This window comes from Sitophilus oryzae, unplaced genomic scaffold, assembly GCF_002938485.1.
Source record: "Sitophilus oryzae breed Bouriz unplaced genomic scaffold, Soryzae_2.0 scaffold_1442_pilon_pilon, whole genome shotgun sequence".
Lineage (NCBI taxonomy): Eukaryota > Metazoa > Arthropoda > Insecta > Coleoptera > Curculionidae > Sitophilus > Sitophilus oryzae.
The window spans coordinates 6,151,425-6,171,959 of NW_022146107.1; the positions used below are offsets into that span (position 1 = coordinate 6,151,425).

A 20,535-nucleotide genomic window follows, 5' to 3' on the forward strand; every position below is an offset into this window, starting at 1 on the left:
AGTACTTTAATCTTAAATTTTTGTGGGGTAAGTCTAGTATCACTAACAAAATATTCGATATGAATGTAACAAGTTGTGAAACTTATTATCAGTTTCAATAATTATTAAAATAATTATATTATAAAAATTAAATTTTTAGTTAGCTTTGTTATCGTCAGAGTATCACCAAACATTAAATAAACAACTAAAAATCAACCAAATATTCGCTCTTAGCAATCAAAGCAATTTATTTTTATTTGAACATTCATATCTACTTTATTTAATATAATTCTATTAACTTAGATTTATACATTATTATTCACTGTCATAATTAATGTTTACAGTAGTTCAAATATATGTATAAACACACTAAATTGTTATTTCAATTATTTCTGATTTTCTTTTTTTTTGGAGTAAACGGTACACGGTACTACTAGACCATCGACAAAAAACGATGTCAAGAGTTGTGTATGTAGTTTAGCAGCATATATGTATTATATGGGGAATGTCGATCTTCATTTCCAAGCCAACATTTTAACTATTATATGCTTTAATTATTGTTTCATAAAAATTTACTTGGTTTCATTTTGTTTTTGGGGGGGGGGGGGGTTACGATTTTTACCGTTATCAAAACTTTATACTCGCAAAAAATACAACTATTATTCCAAAGAATATGTTAAAAAATATCCGTAAACTGTGATTTTTTCTACAATTATTGTGAAATAATAAAATGCAGTAGTATAAAGCCTATTTTATTTACATCTTGAAAAAAAAATAGTTCCAACTCTTATTGAATAAACGAAAATTCCGAAATATATAGATAACTCCAACATTTATGTTTAATTTCCATTTTAGTAATTTCTGTTTTACTACAATGAACTTACTATTTTTGTAAATAGCGATTATTCATTTATACTTATTAATCAAAATATTAAATAATAGTAAATACTTATACGCGTATGCACTGTTTCGAGTTATAGTAATAAAAAAAATTTATGACCATATTTTCTATGGGAAGAAACTTCCTGAATGGTATTATTAAATCGAAATGCTCAGAATAGTGTTTATACATATATGGAATAGTCTCTCCAGCCAGAAAATTAATGATCATGATTGACAGATATGTCATAATAAAGTAGTCACAAACAATTAACTTTGAATGAATTAAAATGATGACACCTGTCACTATCATTTTTCACTGGACGGACTATAGTAGAATGTTCATTTGCATTTTGTGTTTGCTTGAAATTTGCACATATCTTATTTGCTTTTTGGCTACTGTTTGTAACTGAAAGAGGTTTAAATAATACACTAATCAAAAAGTTAATTCTACACACAAAACTTATTATATGAATAGGTTTTTATTCGTAAATTGGTGTTGTGGCTTATTATAAAGCGTTATATTAGTATCATTTCTATAACATATAACTTCTTTGGACATATCATAACACCATTTTTATAGGGCATAACGTGTATAAACTTATTATGCGCTTATTTTATAAGAAATATGCGTAAATATTTCATATAAATTCTAACTTCATGTTTTGTTTAGTATTATTGCTTGCATAATGTTCTAAAACAAGTATATAGTAGAGTAGTGTTTGGAGCGATTTTTAATCTAATCGATTGGGTTTACTGGCTTTATATTTGTGATAATATACAGGCCTGGTCATGTTAAATCTGTGATATGAATTTTAATTTGTAAGGTAAAGGTATAAGATATCCTAATGGAAAAATCAAACATGTTAAAAGACAGACAAAAAATGTATAATATACATTTCTTTAGTACGATATTGGTTACAATCACGAATTTAAAAACACTTTGGAAAACGGTTTGATTAGTATTGAAGCTAGAGTTGGACCACTGATACGTATATCAACAATTAATTAGTAATTTTACTACAGTTGTAAAAGCTAGTAGTACGAGAGCTAGCAACGTCGGAAAAACAAGTATTTTAAGACGTCTGGCTCTTTGATATATCTTTTACTATGCTCTCTAGAACAGCATGGGGCCCGTCTGGCTGCCTCTTCTGCGCATTGAAAGAAGATCCTATATTTTCATTAGTCCTTTAAATTCTAGTATTGAATATTAATCGAACATATCTCCATAGCGCAATGCGTAGAGTTTCCGACCACAAACCGAAGATTCAGAGTTCGAATCCGGGTCAGGGCAAATACTTTTTTATTTTATTTCCGTTCATATTGTGATAGTAAAGTATTAAATATTTGTTGTTTTTTAATTATCAGAATTATTTAATACTTTACTATCAGAATATAAACGAAAATAAAATAAAAAAAGTCTTTGACCTGGCCCGGATTCGAACTCTGTATCATCGGTTCGTGGTCGGAAACTCTACGCACTGCGCTATGGAGACATGTTCGATTTATATTCGATACCAGAATTTATAGGACTAAATTAATAAAAAATATAGGATCTTCTTTCAATGCGCAGTAGTGAACGCAACGGGTATCGGCAGCCAGACGGCCCGCATGCTGTTCCAGAGACCATAGTAAAAGATCTTAAAATACTTTCTCGAAAACGTTGCTAGCTCTTAGACTATAGGGGCGCATGTACAAGAGATAATTGGTGGTAATTGCCTCTCCCGAGAAGTAGTTTATAAATAAGTTAAAATGTAGCATAAAATAAAATTCTAATAAAATAAACGAATAATTCCATTCAAAAAAGAAAGATTGCAGGCCAATCCAAGTTTATTTATTTTCACAGTACCTTTCAGCGAAAATTTGATTTAAATCTAGTAGTTTACTTATACATTGCCACTATCTCTCCCAGACTTAATCTCTAGATGCGTCACTGATAATACCTGACATAATATTCCAAATTCTGTTGGTGTGTCTGCTTAATTGAATATTCCTACCAAGCGCATGTTTAACAATGACACCCGAGAAAATGTCAAACCAGCATCTTTCGTCTGTCTATTATAATGTAAACCAACTAAAGTTTGTCCAACGAGTGAAGGAAGATTTTGACACACGACGTCAAAAGATATTATTTAACTGTCAATATGGATATTTTGTAAATGGACTCTCTTTATCGTTATTTTACCTGTTAAAATACTATTCACAGATTTAGAATGACCGGGTTAGTATAAATGATATTCAAGTGTACCTTACTCTAGATTATAATGTGCCATATGAGAAGTGTATAGATTTATATAATGGATAATTTCAAACAATATACATATAGAAAAACAAATGCTTGTGTTACTTTTTTGTATTAAGTATACATATATGAAAGTAAAAATCCTTAGGATTTAAACAGTTTTAACTGATGTTTATATGTAACGCTTTTTAATGACCCTGTCCAATTATTTTTGGGGATGCTATGTGTGCGCGAGTGGTTCGTCCCTTCTTAATCACATTTTTTTAACGTGTCAGTTCTTTTATAGAATTGTAATTACGGGTCTTGTTACCCAGTAATCTTCTGTTCGCAGAGATCTTTAATGACATTACCACTTTTCTTTAGAAATGAATAATGTTGTTTTGTGATTACTAACGAAGTATGGAATGTTAAAATATTAAAAATCATACTTTATGTATATATTTTTATTTTTTGGGTCGATTTCATATAGAAACTAAAAATTTTATCAAATTTAAGAGTAAAATTAGAGGCGTGTCATATTTTATGCATTTAAACGTTTCTCTTGATATTCATTATGATAATTGTTTACCTAGGTACGTATAGAAAGACACCTTCCACCTTCGTTACCTTTTATATTTAAATATTTTGAATAACTAAATAATATCTCTCTCAATAATTTTTTAATATTTTGTTATAAGATTGTATGACCAGCATTTAACTGTATTATTCAAAATAAGTCTATTTCTTTAAATAAATTATAATGTCAGTCTGGATAAGGCGTTTAATGATACAATAATATGAATTTTTCTTTAAAATAATTTACATCTTTAAGATTTCTTTTAAAATAATATGTATGTATAACATTAAACAGTTGACACACCTCTAACTATTAAATAAACCTATTTACATAAGGTACAAAGATATTTACCTAAAAAAGGTTGTATAGTGAGAAGGCTAAAATTTTCGAATTATTTTATTATATATATTATTTTATTGCATCATAGTGTGAATAATTATGGTCGACTGCAATGGTTTGGCAATCTTATGAGAGCTATAGAGAAATGTAAACAAAATGTATACAGGGTGGCCCGAAAAAACTACAAAATTCTGTCACTAATTGTCGAAAATAGATCCACAAATTTCAACTTTTCTTATCTTATTTAGAAAGCTAATAATAAACTAATACCACAATTTACTGAGAAAATGTATATTTTTATTATATACCAAATTATCTGCCATCAAGAGGCTACTGATATATTGAACAATCTAATTGAAAAAGATTATATTTCTAGAGACTTAACTCATGGAGTATTTGCAAAACATCCTAACTTTTTAACAGTTTACTACACAAATCGAAAACAAAATACGGTTATAATAATACCATAATTTGTTACCTGATTTATAATTTCTCAAAATAGCCCTTATTGTCAGTGTCAGGAAGATCTCTTAATTTTGTCATTAAGGTGTCAAATAACACATCGAAGAAACTCATGTTCTCCCTCCATAGTACTTTTTATATGATAGATATTACCGATTGTTTTTTTTTAATATCACTCGGTATGTTTGACGGTAATTAATACTGTTGCTATTGTAACATTTAGAATTCCTCCTATCTTGTCTCTGAAACAAACACAAGAAATATTAAATCAGTGAAGCTTGAAAGTTTTAAACCCATAGTCTTCAAAAACCGCAAGTATCGACACTTGGTATATATCTTTTAAATGGCATATGCGGATGAACATATATTATTTTTTAGAATGTGATAATAGTAAAAACGTTAGGACAGTATGCAGATACTTAATAAACTTATGTGATACATAGAAGTTACCATATTTGAATTTTTCAATTTAAAAGATCTTAACGTCTAATAGAGGAAATACATTATTAACTTTGACAGAAAAATAATACAAGTCCATTTACTTTCACTTCCGTTTTTTATTAGAATTTTATAGAGATCTTTTAGGGGTCATCCTAATACTTTTGACAAGAATTCATAAAATGCACTATATAAGAAGGTTTCTCGTTACATCCTATTTTTAAATACTATGTTTCATTCTTTTCATTATATCATCCACCGAAAAATTAATTTTAAGCTATTCTATACCTCGGTTTCATTTTTTTTCAAATTTACAAATGAAGAGTTTCCTGTTTGTTTGCATAGTGAACCTCTTTTAGGTAAAATACCATATTATATACCTTATATATGTATGAAGCCACATATTAAGAGTACACAATTATAAATCTGCGAACAGGGGAATACTTGGTGGATGTCTGTAATAGCGAATTATTTCTGGTTCAGGAATTAAACAAGGAGGGACCTGCCACTCATCATCTCATGGTTCAACTTTCTTCTATGGAGCGATACCAGTCCTCCCACCTAGGCCGTGAGGATTCCATCTTGGTATTGTTATGGCTGACCCTAAGTGATATATAATTATTCCCAAATGCAAACAAAAATGATATTCTTAAGAGACTTAAACAAATTAATAGTGTTAGTTTGATTTTTTTTGTATAAATCGGTGGACTAATCAAACCTATGTTAGTCAAATTGTTATGTTCTTGTAAAGTCATTTTATTAAAATAATAAATTATTGTTATTTTAGAGCAAAAGAGGTGCAATAAATACTAAATGTTTTATCAAACTTGTTAATGTATTCATTATAATTGAAATTATGAAAATCAAGACTGAATGTTCAGTCAGTTTTACAGTGCTATGAAATGTATATATTGTTTGAAAATTAATCCTGTGTGTGAGGCGAATCAAAGAAATTTTTATTATTTCTGTTCTTTTGTTTTTGTGTTCTCTGTAATACATTTTATGACATTAAAATTTATAAATTCAGGCTATGAAAAATCAACTTCATAATATTCTCGTTTGACCTTACCATTAATTTCAGTATTGTAATAACAAAAATTTCCTTGTAAATTTGTAAATTTTACAAAGTTTCTTTATTCCTTATTTTTGTCAACTTTTCATTGTCATAGGTTGTAATAAATTTTGAATATAATTTTTCTTCTGACTGATTATATCTTTTATATATACTATTTTAGTATTAGTCCATGAGTTCCATTGTTTTCATTAAATTTAGAATGACTAGGCAACTATAAAATGCATTTTTATTTAAAATATGGCACTAAAAGCAATGCGACAGGTGAGGTCTTACATTTCTAATAACTTAATTTTTATTAATACTTTTGTTTAACTTATCCTTGTGTACTAAATTTTATTTTGTTTCTTATGGTTTCAACTTTGTTATTTTCAGAGCATTAGAACCCACTCAACAAGTTAAACATGGCAATTCACCTTTACCTTCAGTAGGGTAAGTTCAATTATACCGACTGATGAAATAGAAAAATACATTTCGTGAAAAAATATTTTTCTTAATATATATGCCGCCTGCTTTCTGCAAATAGACTTGGCAGATTATTATAAAATGCCGGCATTTTAAACAAAAGAAGGAATCTTAAGAAAGAGCCTGTCTATTTTAAATTGCTTTACAAAGAATTAAACAATGACGATATTTTCTGTACATTTCTGCAAAAATGACTGCCTGTTTTCACTCATTTTATAAAACGCCAAATCGAGGCAAGGCAGATTAAAAAATGATCAAAGTTTAGATCTCTTAGTTAGAATTATTTGCGCTTTAATAAAAATACCTCATATTTAACTGTAAAAAACAATTTATTTAAGACGGAAACAACTTGAACCATATTTCATAAATTATTATAAGTAACATAAGTTTAATAAATACAAAATATATTAAATACTTACTAATATTAATAATCATTTAATTAATAATAATTCAATACACTGTAATTCCAGAATTTCTTTGTAGAACTTTGCTGTCTTTTAGAATAAAATGAATTTAGTTTTTTATAATAATCGACCTTGACCACACTCTCATTAACAGAATTATCGCTATTTTGTGCCATTATTTCCTAATTTGGAAAGAGAACTCCAAGAAATGTTCCTTAGATAAATTTAAGTTAGTTATATCAATCCCGCGTAAAATGTTTTGTGCAATATGACTAGTCTTTATTAGGAATTTTGAAGAATGACTGAAAACAAGCGGTCTTTTTGCAGAAAATATCATAGTTAAATATACCTAATTCTTATTAGTCACTTTGCAAAGCGACTGAAAGTAGATAGGGTCTTTGTTAAAACTCCCTCGTTTATTTAAAATGCCGGCGTTTTATAATATGCCTAGTCTTTTTGCAAAAAGCCGGATTATTCGATACGCCTGACATATACACCATTACATTACCCTTGCAGGTCTGTGAAGGGGCCATGTTTTAATTATTAGTTTTCAAAATATGCAAAATACAATGAAAAATTAACTTACATTTAAATTGTACCTATTACAATTTAATTTAAAGTAACTGCTAATTAAATAAATATGATCAGGAATCATTTATTTAAATAATTCCCAACAATGGTTTATAAAAGTACTAATTTGCTATTTAATTATTTGTTTTTAGTTAACTCATTGTTCTATGTTTTTGCATTAACATGTATATGTTTGTATTAAATAGTTACAAATTATCGTACGAGATATTTCTGTTAAAATTTAGTATTTTAGAATGTGTTGTAGGTTTGTGCATCATACATTTTATAGTTTTGATTGTTACTACAGTAATAGGCATAGTTCTACTTCATTGCAGGGTGGGTGGTGGAACACAAAATGATGAACACGTTAAACCTAGATCTCTTCGTTTTACATGGTCGATGAAAACTACATCCAGTAGAGATCCAGCGGAAATTATGGCAGAAATTCGAAAGGTATGTTATAGATTTGTTTATTTTTATAAAATATAAATATTGGGATATACCTTAAAAAGGGATATACGAAACGTAAATAGTTTTAGGTTAAGTAATTTAATAGTTTTAGTTAAATTATACTAATGTACCATGGAGTAAGCAGGATCTTGAAATGATTATTCTGAATTCCCTCCTATATATTATTTAATATAGGAAATATCATTTTTCAATAAGAACATATTAAATCTTAAATAATAAATTCAACTATGCTATGTACCATAATCTCTACATTAATAGACATTCGGTACCGTTGTTAATGTATAAACACATATAAACAAAAGATGTTATCGTGGAGACTACTACTACTGCCATTACTCGCTGACGAGTATTTGACACGCATCAAAAGATGGTTACGCAGGGCGTTTTCTGTCATGAGCTTTTCTGTGACTGAAAAGCCCGATACGTGATGTTATCTCTCTTCCGCACTCCGGACATTCAAAAATCTCATTACTTTGTTGCCTCTTTACTTTTTGGTTGTCGTTATTAACTGAATTTACAATTCTCCTCCATTGCGTTCTATTGTGCGCTGCTTCCTCCCACTGATGCTGCATACTTATCCCCTTTAAGTTTCCATGAACAACATCCTTGTATCTTTTGAGTTGTCCACCCGGTTTCCTCTTACCCTCTACAAGTTCACCGTAAAGAAGAGATTTCGGTAGGCGGTTTTCTTGCATCCTGCATACGTGGCCAGCCCATCTTAAGCGAGATTTAGTAATCATGACTTCATGATATATATTATATATACATTGATACGTTTGAGACATGGTGCTTTGATATGTTTGAGACATGCTGCTTTGGAATTCGTTGGAGAGCATTTTGTAGATCTTGGTAAAATTTATCCTTATCCTCAACGTTAGCGGCTAGGGTGGGAGCGTAGGCACTAATGATATTGACGTAAGTTTTATCTGATATGGGGTACCTTAGGGTCATGAGACGTTCGGAGACTCCAATGGGCATTTCTGTTAAACTGGTGGCGATTTCGTTTTTGACAGCAATGCCTCCGCCATGAATTCTACTGTGTGTGGCATGGTGACCCTTCCAAAAGAAGGTGTAATGCTCCTCAGTCAGACTACCTTCATCTGCAAAGCGGGTTTCGCTAAGAGCGGCAACATCTATACTTAGCCAGTGGAGTTCCTGTGAGACCAGAGCTCTTCTTTCTGGTCGATTAGAGTTTGACCTGTCCAGGAGAGTGCGGACGTTCCACGCCGCAAACGTGAAACATTGACGCTGCTTAATTCTCCGATGATACACTCGAGTAGGCACCCCCTCCCGGAGATCCGATCGAGGGGGTATTTTACCTCCGGACGATGATTTTGCCCCACTCGAATGTTCCATCTTTGATGAGTGTTAGCTGCGTAAAAGGGTTAAGCTGTGTTAGCACGGGATGACTATGGCACAGTGAAGACTGAGACGATAGTTCCCTTGTGCTACGCTCTCGGCCGGGTAGGAGTAGTCTACTTCTCCTCTTCCCCAGAACGATGGTAGGTCTGAGGGTTGTATAGTGTTATACCGCCTATACTCGGACGTCAGAGCCTCGTTTGTGAAAACAGGGTGCACCACGTGAAGGTGAGGTTGACTTTTGGTTAAGCTAGGCTATATGTATCGCTTCAATACCCCTTACACCCCTAGTGGAGACTATAATAAAAAAAAAGAAAGAATTTATTGGGCAAGTCTACAGTAAGATTAGCCATGAAGCATGACTAAAGTTTTAGTCATGTTTTAGTCATGCTTCATGGCTAATCTTACTGCAAGTCTACAGTAAGATTCCCAATAAATTCTTTCTTCTTTTTTAAACATATATATATATATATATATATATATATATATATATATATATATATATATATATATATATATATATATATATATATATATATATATATATACAGGGTGCGTCTTAAATAAGTGCAAATAGGGGTAGTTTATTTCGACCCCAGAAACACGTCTATAAGTTTTTTTTCGCGAAAAAAAAATTGAAAATTTGGAATAATTTTTAGTTTTAACTAGATAAAAAACCTATCATATGTAATATGGTAACATAGGTAGTAAATTAAATTTACAAGGAAGAAACCCCAGAAAAGATCCAGTTTTGAAAGATTAACTGTAGTAGTCACTCTCAAAATTTAAGCAAAAAATCAAAGTTTTTAGAAATTTTCAAAGTAAAATATCTTAAGACATAGTTTATCTTATCTTAATATTGGGCTTATACATAGGGTGAGTCTTATGCCCACTTGCACCGTTTGTATAAACTTTGTTTAAAGGCTAAACAGTGATTAACTATACATATTTTATTATAGTTAATCACTGTTTAGCCTTTAAACAAAGTTTATACAAACGGTGCAAGTGGGCATTAAATGTTTTAGACTTATTTAAGACTCACCCTGTATAGTAACTATTATAGTGGGTAGTGCATCGTCGTTTGAAACAGGAAATTCCATGCAAACTCTGAATTCTCCAAATATTGTCTTCACTGTTGATTTTATAGGCAAGTCGTAAGTAGGTTTTTAAAGGTCTGCAGTTAAAAACGGCGTATCCAAATTTGTTTAAATTTTGGTATGTGTATCCAATATCCGCACACCTTTAAAAAACTATTTAGGACTTGGCTGAAAAACCAACAGGGGAGCCAGTATTTGGACGTTTTAAAATTTGCATGTGATTACCTACATTTCCAACATCGATGCATCATCCGGTATGGATTATCCCCTATACCCTGTACCTGTAATGTGTTCGAATTGAAGTCAGAGACAACTAGATACCCGTTTCATGTATATTTTATGTAAGTTCTTCTGTTAGGGAAGCCCTGGAGTTTTGCGCAAGTCCAAAATTTCGAAAATCGATTGGCCATTGTCAAACGAAACGCAAACGAAAGCCGTCGGAATGAATTTGAATTTTGAACACCTGATGCTAGTCGTTAGTCATCTAATCAATAATTTAAAATCCACGCTTCTGTTTCCGTAAGAAAACGACTTGTACAAATTCCTTCAGAAGATTTCTATATATACCTATTTCACCGGCTCGGCTTCACAGAATCCAGAATAGAGGCCACGGTTGTGTAAACGCTTATTATGACACCTTAACTGTCAAATAACTTTATATAACTTTAACTGTGGTCCAATTATCAGATACTCTACTATGTGCTTAATAAAGTATTTGATAGTAATAAAATACCTTATTGGAAATAAGTATCAAATTATTTTAAATATCAAATTATTTTATTGAATATTATTTTTCAGGTACTAGACGCAAACAACTGTGACTATGAACAGAGAGAAAGATTTTTATTATTATGTGTGCACGGCGACCCCAACACAGATAGTTTAGTACAATGGGAAATAGAGGTTTGCAAGTTGCCAAGACTTTCACTCAACGGCGTCCGATTTAAACGAATTTCTGGTAAGTCTTGTTTGTTTTTACTAACTCAATAGTTCAATAAAACACAATAGATCTGTAAGGTCGCGGTGATTAACCCCCTTCCATACATTCTACATCTTACAACTCAATAACTAAGTCAAGAGTATAAAAAAGTAGAAAACAACAAAATTTATTGCAATGAGAGAAAATATAAAATAGTATATAAAAAGCTCTTTCTTTTCAAATATTTTTTGATGAATTTAATATTTTCGAACTGTCTAGTTTTTCGGATTTTTGTCAAAAAGCAGTCAGTGATCAAAATGAGAGTATATGACCACAGATTAGGTATACTATATGTATACAGATAAAAATCTTATCCCTAATTCGTGGTACGAAAATTGTTTTTTATGACGATGAGCAAACGAGTAAAATTTCCTGTGCGCAAAAATAAACTCGCGTTTAAACAGCGCAATAACTGGGCCGGTCAGGCGCTGTGCACAATTTTAGACGCCTTAAGTGGGCGTGCTATGGGCGCAAACTAGTAACCTAACTAGTGCGCGACTCCGAAAATTGGAACCCGATAAACAATGCTTTTGACGATAAGTTTATAATCTGTATAATCTGTGATATGACCAAAGGAATAAACAGTTGGTTTAAATAAATAAATTGGTTAGGTTTAAATTTTTTGTTAAACTTACCAATTTGAAGATGTAAATAAAATGAAGATAGATATTCGTAGCGCGTATCTTGTATAATACAGTATCGATGGATATTTTTGGGTGGAATCTGGGGTGGATCTACTGCTAATTTAAAATGTCATGATTAACTATTCATAAAAACTTCCGTGTAATCAAAATTAATTATATCCAGTGTGTACATAATATATAGATTTCCGTCCATCGGCATCTCCTTTAATGGAAACACCAGGATCACGCGTAAAGGAGGACCCGCACTGAATTGACTTCCACCGGTCAACTCGACTAAGAGCTATCGGTAGGTTTTGGTATACAAAAAAATGAATGTATTCATCGGGATTCTCGACGAAACCCCGCGCACTGCTTTGGCCCGTTTGACTCGACGACTGGTCTGATGATTACATTTATTTCTATGTATACCAAAACCTGCCGACAGCTCTTAGTCGAGTCGACCGGTCGAAGTCGATTCAGTACGCGTCCTCTTTAAAGGTATTGGCCCACTTAGAAATTAACAGTTATAATGTTATACTCTTTGTTCATACTAATATGTTTCAATATGATTGAGTTCAGCATTGACAGATGTTTGGTCACTGCATATAATATTTGCTCTATGACATAATATCTTTTGATCATCTAGCTACTCTTTTCATAGTTTTTTGAATTATAACTTCACATGTTCGGTATTCAATTATTGATATTCTGTTAAATTCTAGTCATATCATTATAGGCCAGCGCAAATAATTTTGAATTTGCAAAATTTTTTAGAAAACTGCGACCATTGAAAGTAGTTAGCATTAGTAACCTTTATTAACATACTAAAAGTCCCCATTAGTCCGGTGTGTGCGTCATCAAAAAAAAAATCGGCCGCCATGTTGAATTTTGGTACTTTTTGGGAAAAAATGTAAATAACTCGAAAACGGTGCGTTATAGCGAAAAACTTCAAGAGGTAAAAATTAAAGAGAATAAAAAAATCTATCAGAATCAATAAAATGTAGTTTATTATCCTAACGCATTGACGTAAAAAAAGTTTTTTTTTTACGTCAAAAAGAGAAATTTATAAAAGAAATCACCGAAATGCAAATTACTAATTTTTTAAGCTTATTAACAAATAACATGGATATTTAGCATCAATTCAACTGAAATACAATTCTTGTGACATTTTCAAGAAATATTTATTGGTGGGTTAATAATATTTCAAAATTAACTTAAATTGTAAAAGCTATCCTTTACTAAATATTAAATACATGTGTACTAATAATGTGCGAAAGCCAAATCAAAAGTACCAAAATTCAAGATGGCGGCCGATTTTTTTCGATGACGCACACATCGGACAAATGGGGACTTTTAGTATTAACATACTAAAAGTTCCCATTTGTCCGATGTGTGCATCATCAAACAAAAATTAGCTTTAATAACCCTTATTAACATAAGGGTTATTACTAGCGATGGGAACTATCGAATGGTTAATGAATGAATGATTTCAACTATCGAATGGTTTTATTCGAATAAAATCATTCATTCATTTGTATACTAAAGCATATGTGACAACCTCGCCGTGCGACTAAATGGTTATCGTTGAGCCACGACTATCGAATGCTTTTGATAAATGAAATTTAGTATTCGTTGATTTTTGTATGCGTCAGTGCATTATTAGTTCTTCCAAATTTTTATAACTTCACCGTATAAATACTGTGCTATTTTTGCGTTTACTAAAATAGTTAAAATACTAAAATAGTAGTTATTTTTTAATTTTATTTATTGACGATTGTGTGCATGTGCAGGTGGTCAAAATTTTTCCGAAAAGTTGTGTGGTTTTCCGTAGTCCGATCTTTCAATTATTTAATTTTATATGGTATATGGTCTATTTTTTAATGGGAAATTTTGAGAAGTAGCAATTTTTAAGAGAGATGAGATGAACTTAAATTAATTTTAAAAGTACATATTTGTATTTTAGATGTTTTAATAATATGAATTAGTTGAACTTAATAATCATATTAAAGTAATGTGGTTAAGTAAATGGTTATCGAACTCAAACTATGGGGTGAGAAAATTAAAATGAAAGTTTTACACGTGCCAATTTAAAAAAAAAGTTAACGATGTTTGTATTTTGTTTATGCTAATTCTCTTACATGTAGTTTTTGCGAAGAAATATTTCATTTATTTTTTAAAGTAAATGCCAGTAAAAGTAAATATAATTTTTAAATAGTAATATAAAGCACCTAATATAAATAATTTTGATTTCTAATTTTTTATTTATATTTTCCTTCCATTACACTGCATGCTTAGAAAATTAATAAATGTTTATATTTCATGATTTTAAAATTTGTTGTTAATATAACAAATTAGTTCTGTAATTATTATTATTTAATAAACCAACGTTGCCACACACAAAAAATTTAGAGACTATATTATTTTTAAATAGGATCTAATATAAATAATTTTGACATCTAATTTGTTGTTTATATTTTGCTACTACTTAAAAAAATATTTATATTAAATGATTTTAAATTGTGTTGTTAATAGTAACAAATTATTACTGTTATTATTATTTATTAAACCAGTCTTTGCTTAAAAACATTAAAAATAATTTTCCTACATCCAAAATAACAGGTATTATTGCAGTGTAACAACAGAATATTAATAAAAAAAAATGCAGAATATATATAGACATACTATCCCTAACTAACTAAAGCCAAACAATAATATTCTTTGCTAATATCAACTAATACCAAAATATGGCAACAGCGCCCTTCATAATGTTTTTTCTGTGTAAATACTAGCACCTCAATAAAAAAAATAATGTGTCCTTATCTATATCTGTCACTTATCTATATCTATATCATATATCACTCCGCAAAAAATCAAAGATGCCGGCTTCTTTCATAGCATTGCCACCACCGACCGCTGTCAGGTTTCTCGGAAAGAAACCTACGTCGCCGGGCGACAACTAAAATTCAGTTAATATTTTATTATAATCGATCCTGACGAATAAATGAATTTCATAAATGAATGAATTTTATAAATGAATGGTTTTTGCTGCCGAATTACTAGAATACAATATTTCAAGGCAGATGACGGATCTATTCGATAATTTTTATTCGAATAGTTTTCAACGAATGTTTTCTTACTAACTATCGAATTATTCGAATGAATTGCAACTATCGAATGTTTCGATAGTATTCATTCGATAGTTCCCACTACTAGTTACAACATGGTGAATGTCATAACTGCACTGGGGTATTATATACAGAAAAGTATAAAAAAATTGCAGAGTGAAGTTGAATATGATTTTTTTTATTTATCGTTTCCCTACAAAGTTATTTGCTTATACAGTGTGAAACCGAAATTACAATGCACATCTCAGTCTTAAACACGCACAACAGAAAACACAGACAAAGTTCTGTGTTTTCTATAAATAATATCCAGTTTAAACGGGGTTTCTAATATTAAATATTATTTTCTTGACATGTTAACTCCTCTACAAAGAAAAACATGTCTGTAGAGACAAAAAAGTGTATAAATTGTGTGTTATTGCCAAAAACATTTTAAACTCGGTGTACAAAATTAGCTGTTACATAAAATTGTTAATGACGTGTGGGGATATATGAATCCGTCAACCAAATGTTCAAGCATGATTCGTCACTTTTTAAATCAACCAATAAAATTAAGTGAAAACAATAAGAGACGACATTACAGATGCATGTACACATAAACTTAGTTGTATGTTCTAGTGTGAATTGTTTTTGAAATAGTCAATACTGGTCTATACTATACTGATGTATTTTTTGCAAGCAAAGATCATCTGAGGCTTTTTACAAAATTATGAAGTCGGATAATTTAATTTTTTTTAATCTCAAAAAATAATAAAAATATAATCTAAAAAAAATCAAAAGAAATATGTTATGGCTTTTTAATACGTTCAACATTGTGCAAATGAACGAAAATATTGTTATCTGAAAAACTATTTTAAATGTATATTACATAATTTTTTTTTATTACAGGTACAAGTATTGGTTTCAAAAATATTGCAAGCAAAATAGCTAATGAACTAAAACTGTGACTGGTCATCAAGAAGACGGACCTTTCAAAGTGACTTCAACCTCTTACGGAAGAAAAACTTGACATTGTGTGTTAAAAGAATTCCTTCATTTTTAGATTTAGTGGAAAATAAAAAAGAATAATTTTCTGTACATGTTATTAGAATATATTAAGTGTAGAAAAAAAAACTAGTCTTCAGGCAACATAAATATGAGGTTATAATTGGTTTAAATTTGACCACTAAAGTTAAATGTGATGGAAAAATTATATAGTGGAAAAAGCGTCTGTCTCCTAATACCAGTACACAATTTTCGAATAATGCTCTTGAAGAACTTAGATTTTAAGATTTCAAATAAGCAAAAGAAATGAATTTGACTTTTTAATTGAAGCTTGTGATATGTGGAATTGAAAGAATTGGTAGAAGCGTTTTTCTGTTCCAAATGAAAAGATCTCCATTCTTCAATTTCTTTCTTTTTAGTAATAGAAAAAATAATAATTAAAGGTCTATATTAAAATTAACATCTAAATATGTTATAGCCGTGGGTGTTTGTTACATGGTAAATATTTATTGTAATAAAATTCATGCACCCTATTTATTAAGGAATAAAATAAACTGTTTAATCCAAAATACAAGTCAATTTTTTGCAGGAGAATCAGATGCTTAGTATCTTTTGTTACATTACATGCCATGACAGTTTTCCCAAATTTATTTTATTTTAATTATAGTTTTCAATTTGCGATCGATTTTAATATTTCAAGCATGTCAGTCTTTTAACAAAAGGTATACATCTGTGATCTATAACAAACAAATTATATGAGTACGTCTTTTAGAAAATAAAAAGATTGGTCCTACTCTTTCAAATCAAGGTAATCATGTTTAATTATATTAATTCGGCTGGTTGAATCATAATAAACATCTACCTAGTCGTGTATGTATAATTTTCCATGTGATATAAATATGTATATTGCACAAAATGAAGACAGAGACTTTGACTGTGCAACCAATTTACTAGTTTTTCAAATTCGTGTAAATATTGTGTGATAGTGCGTGTAAGATTTGAGTGTTTAGGTATAATATTATACATATAGTTTTAATGAGATTTTGTTAGTACATCTGCATTTTTATCATACAAATATCATTTAATTTATTAATAGAGTCTTATTTGGTCTCATTTTGACCGTGTCAGGTATCAAAAAAGGGGTATTATGCGATCAGAGTTTGTCAGTCAATAACAGTTGCAGGAATATTTTTAGATCTTCTTTCACAATAATGCATTTGGAAAATACAGGGTGGCAACGTTCGAAATATGGTTTATATAAGGATTCCAGTTTGAGATATTTACTCCGATATTTTTTATAGAAGGTAACAGACATTTTAAAAATATTTTCATAGATGTACAGAGTGAGTCACACATTTTCAAACTATAGTTTATTTTTAAATGGAATGCTATATATGTTAGGCTTAGCGGATTTTTTTAAATATGACAGTTTGAAAAAAATGCTGATTATTTAAAACTCTTTCAAGTTTCTAAAATGGAAATTTTTGATACTGTTTAACCAAAAGTAGTAAGTAGGAGTGTATTTTAATACATCTATTTTTGAAAAGAAAAAAGAATGTCAAAATGTATTTTCTAAACCTTAGGCTTTTGCTTGTTTGGAACATGTTTTAAATTATAAATATACTAACTGTAGGTACTGTAATGTGTAGTAGCTTAAACAGCACAACAAACTGACAATATCGTAGGTTGAGGACTTAAGTATGTTCACATTTATCTGGTTTTACATTGTTACCTGTTAGTTTTAATTTAAAAATTGATGCAGTTTTTCTTAAATTAGTTAAAAACGGCTTATCCAAATTTGGCATGTGTGTTCAACATACGCAGATCTTTAAAAAAACTATTTACGACTTCGCTGTAAAATGTCTAGGGAAGCAACTTTGCAAAGGATTTCGTATTTCCAACGCCGATGCACCGCTTGATATATCATTCCATTTAAAAATATAATAGATTAGTTTGAAAATATATTTTAATCTTTCTGCTACTATGCACATGTTTTATAAAAAAGTGTATAAATATCAAAAAATCCAATCGCAAACCTGATGTAGAGCTTTTTTGAATGGTTGGATTAATCATCCTGTAGAAACTCTTGATATTAAATTTTTTCAGTTATTTATAAACTACGGCAACCAGGAAGATATATGAAATATGTTTTTACCAATATTCAATAATTTTATTAATGCTAGGTAAAATGATGGAAACTTATGTCTTAACCTTAAATTCAAATTTAAGTATTCTTGCTACTGATTGTAGTGTTGCATATATTATAAGCAATTAGGTGTTTAATAATTTATAATGAATCATAACTTGCTATCAAGTAATATTTATTTTTAAATCGAAAGAGTTTTAACACTTTAAAAATGTCCCTTTCCCATAATAAAATTATATTCCATCTTATTCTGAAAATATTTAATATTACATCCCCTAACTCCAAAAAACTTCGCGAGAAGGGCTTGCAATTCCAATCTTGATTTGAACAGTCTAAATGAGTTAAAATAAGTCCTCTGAACGTTTTTGTAGGTCTGGCTAAAGTACATTTTTTCGTAACCTAGCTTCAAATTCCTAGTAATGTGGAATTGCAAAAAAATAAAATATTAAAACTAATGTATTAGTCTAATTCTTATTAAACAAGATTTCTATTGATTGCACAAACAAATATGAAAAACTGCGCTTTAGTCATATAAGTGATCCGACCAAAAATATTTTCATTCGCTAAAGGTCTGTATATATTCCAAAATTGAATACCATTTTAGCTACTTAAAAATCATTACAGGTTCCGTTATATTAACAAGCAAGCAGTTAACTGATGTTTCATATTACTATGATCTTAAGTAATACTTCATACTTCATTATACTTTTAGATAATAAAAGAATCACTTGAAATGTAAATTATGTCTCGATGATAAGTAAATGAGACATTAACTAGAATATTTTTTAATTTCGGCATTACTTCATGAGTGTACTTACTCAAATTTATCTCGTCAAGCAAACTAGCCTTGCTTCTTATACTTACTTTTTTTTTATTTTGTATATAATACAAATCGTTAGCAAGAAGAATAAAGTTTATATTTCTAATATATGAATGTTTGGTCATTATATGAATATTTTATTGAATCAGCATATTTGTTGATCTATGTAAGCAGGGCTAGTTTCTCCAATAGAAAACTTTATTATAATGTAGGAAAATACAATAAAAGTATATTTGTTAGAACAGCCTTAGATATAGAAATGCTGTAAAGAGCAATGTTGCTTTATGTTTAAACAAATCTTTCACTGGGGATGGGCACTTATGTTAAGCTAGATCATTTATAATAAATATAAACATACTTCCTATATTTTTATTTCTCACCATATCCTGATATTCTATGTGCCCGCAACTAATATTTTTCATCATTACTTATTATAATATACACCGTCGACAACGCCTGGCTTTGGGTACCAATTTTCATGTCGAAGAAGAATGACAATATATTGAATACAGTACAAAGTACTGAACAAAGAGAGAAAGCGTTTTGGTGGGATTAAGTGATTATCTAAATAAACATCTCCCATGATCGCCATAGCGATTCACTGCTGTGTCAGAACTTGAATTAGTCAGTCCCCCATTTTTGATAGTTTTGTTTGAGGTTTCAATTGACTCATTTGAATTTGACCTGAAATGTTATCCTCCTAGATCTACTACCTTTAGACAGAACCATTTGTAGAATAAATAACACAAAGTAAGCTCAGAAAAGCCAAATAAATCTGCAAAATTTGAAACTTTAAAAAAAACTGTCAAAAATGGGGGGTCTTATTCCAATCTTCTTATCCAAAGCTGAAACTAACCAACATTATCTTTGTTTTACTAATCTAAATACAAACCACTGATTTAGAATGACCAGGTCTCTATTCAAGTTGACTAGGATATTGAAACTAACATGGTTTAAAGTTTTATAAAAATATTTTTACTCTCTGTAAAAGCATTTTATATATGTAACACCTTACAACTTTTCAAAAGAAACTTAATTTTACATTATTATTTGCCTATCTATATTGACCAAGAGTATAATCCGTCTGGTGGAATAGTGATTTCGACAGACGACATTCGGAAAATGACAGGAAAACCAATCTACTTTGGCATTAAAATGACAGACCTGTCAATTTTGTAATATATTATTTCACCAGACAGACTATAGGCAATTTGGTACTGTTATAGGTAACAAAGATTTAAGAGACAGAAAGTGAGTCAATTTAACACTCTTAAGAGGATATTGCCATTGCCACTAATATGGGTTAAAATCTAAAAATAGTATTTAATCTATAAAAGTATTTCATATATGGAACATTTTACAATTTTTCAAAATAAATTAAACCGATTTTTACTGTCCAAAACAACACAAAAATTTAAACACAGAAACTATAATCTGTCCCGACATTCGGAAAATGACAAAAAACAATCTACTTTTAAATTAAAATAACAGACAAATGTCACACATGTAATATATTCTTTTACCAAAC

The 20,535-nt window shown here is 29.9% G+C and overlaps 1 protein-coding gene across 18 annotated transcripts in view; it reads left to right on the forward strand.

Annotated features, from left to right (window-relative positions):
• The window catches only part of LOC115877133 (serine/threonine-protein kinase MARK2-like), a 136,733-nt gene extending 117,618 nt beyond the window's left edge, over nt 1–19,115 (forward strand). For 16 of the 18 annotated variants that reach the window (XM_030893279.1, XM_030893269.1, XM_030893260.1 and 13 more), the window contains 4 exons: nt 6,343–6,399; nt 7,742–7,859; nt 11,132–11,291; nt 15,946–19,115. In XM_030893279.1, coding sequence (XP_030749139.1) covers nt 6,343–6,399; nt 7,742–7,859; nt 11,132–11,291; nt 15,946–16,004 — 394 coding nt within the window. In that variant the 3' untranslated portion in view covers nt 16,005–19,115. Of the gene's footprint in view, nt 1–5,378; nt 6,098–6,342; nt 6,400–7,741; nt 7,860–11,131; nt 11,292–15,945 lie in introns of those variants that run through there. The other 2 variants (XM_030893276.1, XM_030893277.1) reach the window with 1 other exon arrangement.
• The last annotated feature ends 1,420 nt before the right edge of the window (nt 19,116–20,535 follow it).